The 2,665-nt window shown below is 44.2% G+C and overlaps 1 protein-coding gene across 1 annotated transcript; it reads left to right on the plus strand.

Annotated features, from left to right (window-relative positions):
• Positions 1-347: 347 nt before the first annotated feature.
• LOC308290694 (E3 ubiquitin-protein ligase TRIM47-like) lies at positions 348-1,988 on the plus strand (the record flags this gene model as incomplete). Its single annotated transcript, XM_080732604.1, has 1 exon — positions 348-1,988. The coding sequence occupies one exon, from the start codon at positions 348-350 to the stop codon at positions 1,986-1,988; it is 1,641 nt and encodes a 546-aa protein (XP_080588730.1).
• Positions 1,989-2,665: the final 677 nt, after the last annotated feature.

Raw genomic sequence — 2,665 nt, forward strand, 5'->3', positions numbered from 1 at the left:
AGAATTTCTTGACTGAAAAGGAGCTCATAACATATCTACGGTGTCTTAAAAAAAAAAAATCAGGCTTTTCATACAGTTGCAATGTTGGTGAGTTTAACGTTGTTTAATACAATCAGATGATCAGTCTGGCAATGCCAGGCTAGGACATAGCCAGGGAGGAGCTTCTAGTGGGCCTAGAGTAATGTTCTGGTGTTGGTCACAGATATGGCATTATTGGCATAATAAAGTGACTGGTTGTCTCCTTTCATTTCTCCTTAGGCTTCTCGTTAGACCTACCTCAACTTAGACCTACCTCTCCGTCTCCTTCCACCTCCTCTCCTGCAGCTATGGCCTCGGTCAGTGGCGTCATGTCTGAAGAACACTTCCTCTGTTCAATCTGTTTGGATGTTTTTACTGAGCCTGTAGCTATTCCATGTGGACACAACTTCTGCAAGGTCTGCATCACTCAATACTGGGACAGCAATGTCACCTGTGACTGTCCCTTTTGTAAAAACCATTATGGTCAGAGACCAGATCTCTGTGTCAATACTCTGATCTCTGAGATGGCTTCCCTGTACAAGGGATCACCTGAGGGTAGACCTTCCATCAGTAACAGTTCCCATCAAGTAGCAGTCGGTCCAGGGGAGGTTCCCTGTGACATCTGTCCTGATGCTGATAAGCGCAAGGCCCTGAAGTCCTGCCTGGTCTGTCTAGCCTCGTTCTGTGAAACCCACCTGGAGCCTCATCGCAGAGTCGCAACCTGCAAGAAGCACAAACTGATTGACCCTGTGGTGAACCTGGAGGCGAGGATGTGTAAGAACCACGGCAAGCTGATGGAGATCTTCTGCAGAAGTGACCAGGAATGCATTTGTGTCATGTGTCTGAAGACTGAACATAAGGCGCATGACACCGTCCTACTGGAGGAGGAGTACAAATCGAGACAAGCTAAGCTCAGTCATATCAAGTCTAATGCACAGCAGATGATATGGCAACGAGTGAACAGAGTTCATCATCTCAAACAGTTCATAAATTCAAACAATGTAGATGCAACAAGAGAAAAGGATGACTCTATCAAGGTGTTCAGTGCTCTAGCAGCAGCTGTTCAAAGCAACCAGGTTATGCTCATTGAGGAGATCGAGGAGAGGCGGAGAACAGTTGAGGAGCAGGCTCAAGGCTTCATCAAACAGCTGGAGCAGGACATCGCTGTGCTTCAGAGGAAAAGTACCGAGCTGGAGCTGTCTTCCCACTCTGAGGACCACCACCATCTCCTTCAGACATTCCTGTCAATTTCCAGTATTCCACAAGTCCTCGAGTTGAGTAAGGTCAATGTCCAAGGGTCTCTGAGTCTGAAGACAGTGTGTAAATCTGTCGCTCAGCTGCAAGAGATGCTACATCAAAAAATGGAGGTGGTTCCTAAAGCCAAACTAAGGGCCCAACAAAGCTATGCAGTAGATGTAACCCTGGACCCTGCCACAGCAAGGTCCGGTCTCATCCTCTCTGAGGATGGAAAACAAGTAAGGGCCAGAAGGATAACATCGTGCACTGATATCCCCTTTGGCGAATGCTGTGTCTTGAGTAAACTGGACATCCCCGCATTCTCATCTAAGATCTATTATGAGGTTCAGGTTAAAGGAAACAGAGAGTGGAAGTTAGGAGTGATTGAGGAGTCCTTCAAATGTGACAGGAAACAACCGGTATACTGGGCACTGCAGCTGGAAAAGGAAGGAAACTACTCATGCCACAAGAACGAAAGAGACCTCAACTACCCCTTTATTAAACCAACAACAACCCCACTGTCCCTGAGCAGGAAGCCCAAGAAGATTGGGGTGTTGGTGGATTATGATGGGCGTGAGGTTTCTTTTATGATGTTGACAGCGGGGCTCTGCTCCATCGTTTGCGATGCAAATTTCAGAAGACCCTCTACCCAATGTTCTGGTGCAACTGTCAAGTCACAAGTCACTGTGATCCTGATGATGCAAATCCTGCTCCTCTCATCATCACACCTGTAGTAGCCTCGTAAACCACCAACTTCCGGAAACACCTGTTGATGGAAGTTAATGACTTTGTGTGTATGCGTTATGTGTCACAGAAGGATGTGATTTGGTTACCGTGCACAATTATTGTTCTCATACAGTATTATTGTGCTTGTGCTTAGTTGGGAACAAGCTCTCTGTGGACATGTTTGCCTGTGTTGTTTGTTTTTATGCTTTGCTTTTTCAATCTTTCAAAATCTTTTCATGCTCTAACCTGTAAACGATGTCATATGGTATAATTATTCTCACTATGTTTTGTTGTCTTTTTCACTCTTAGATCAATTTCCGTTCAAGGCCATAACAATAGATGAAGATTGTGGGGGTGGGTATTGCTTGTTGCCTTTTCTGCTTTGTGATCCTCTTGGATAAGTTGTGCTTGTTATTTTTGTTACAATATCTAACTATATAATAAAGATAATTGCTCCAGTTTGATCAATTTGAAGTGTTAACTTTGATATGTTATTGTATGTAACTTTGTGTGTAGTGTAAATTCTCTTTACACTTTTTTTGGAGATGTGTCTTTTTCCATGCATAGAAGGAGATGTAAGAAAAAACATAATGGATTACACGAATAGTGTATTTAGTTGGGTAACGTTCCCTACAGATAGGAAAGCCAGCACATCATTACAGCCAGGGCACACAAATTACTGGTA

This window comes from Nannobrachium achirus (genome assembly GCF_963921795.1).
Source record: "Nannobrachium achirus genome assembly, chromosome: 9".
In the NCBI taxonomy this organism is placed as follows: domain Eukaryota; kingdom Metazoa; phylum Chordata; class Actinopteri; order Myctophiformes; family Myctophidae; genus Nannobrachium; species Nannobrachium achirus.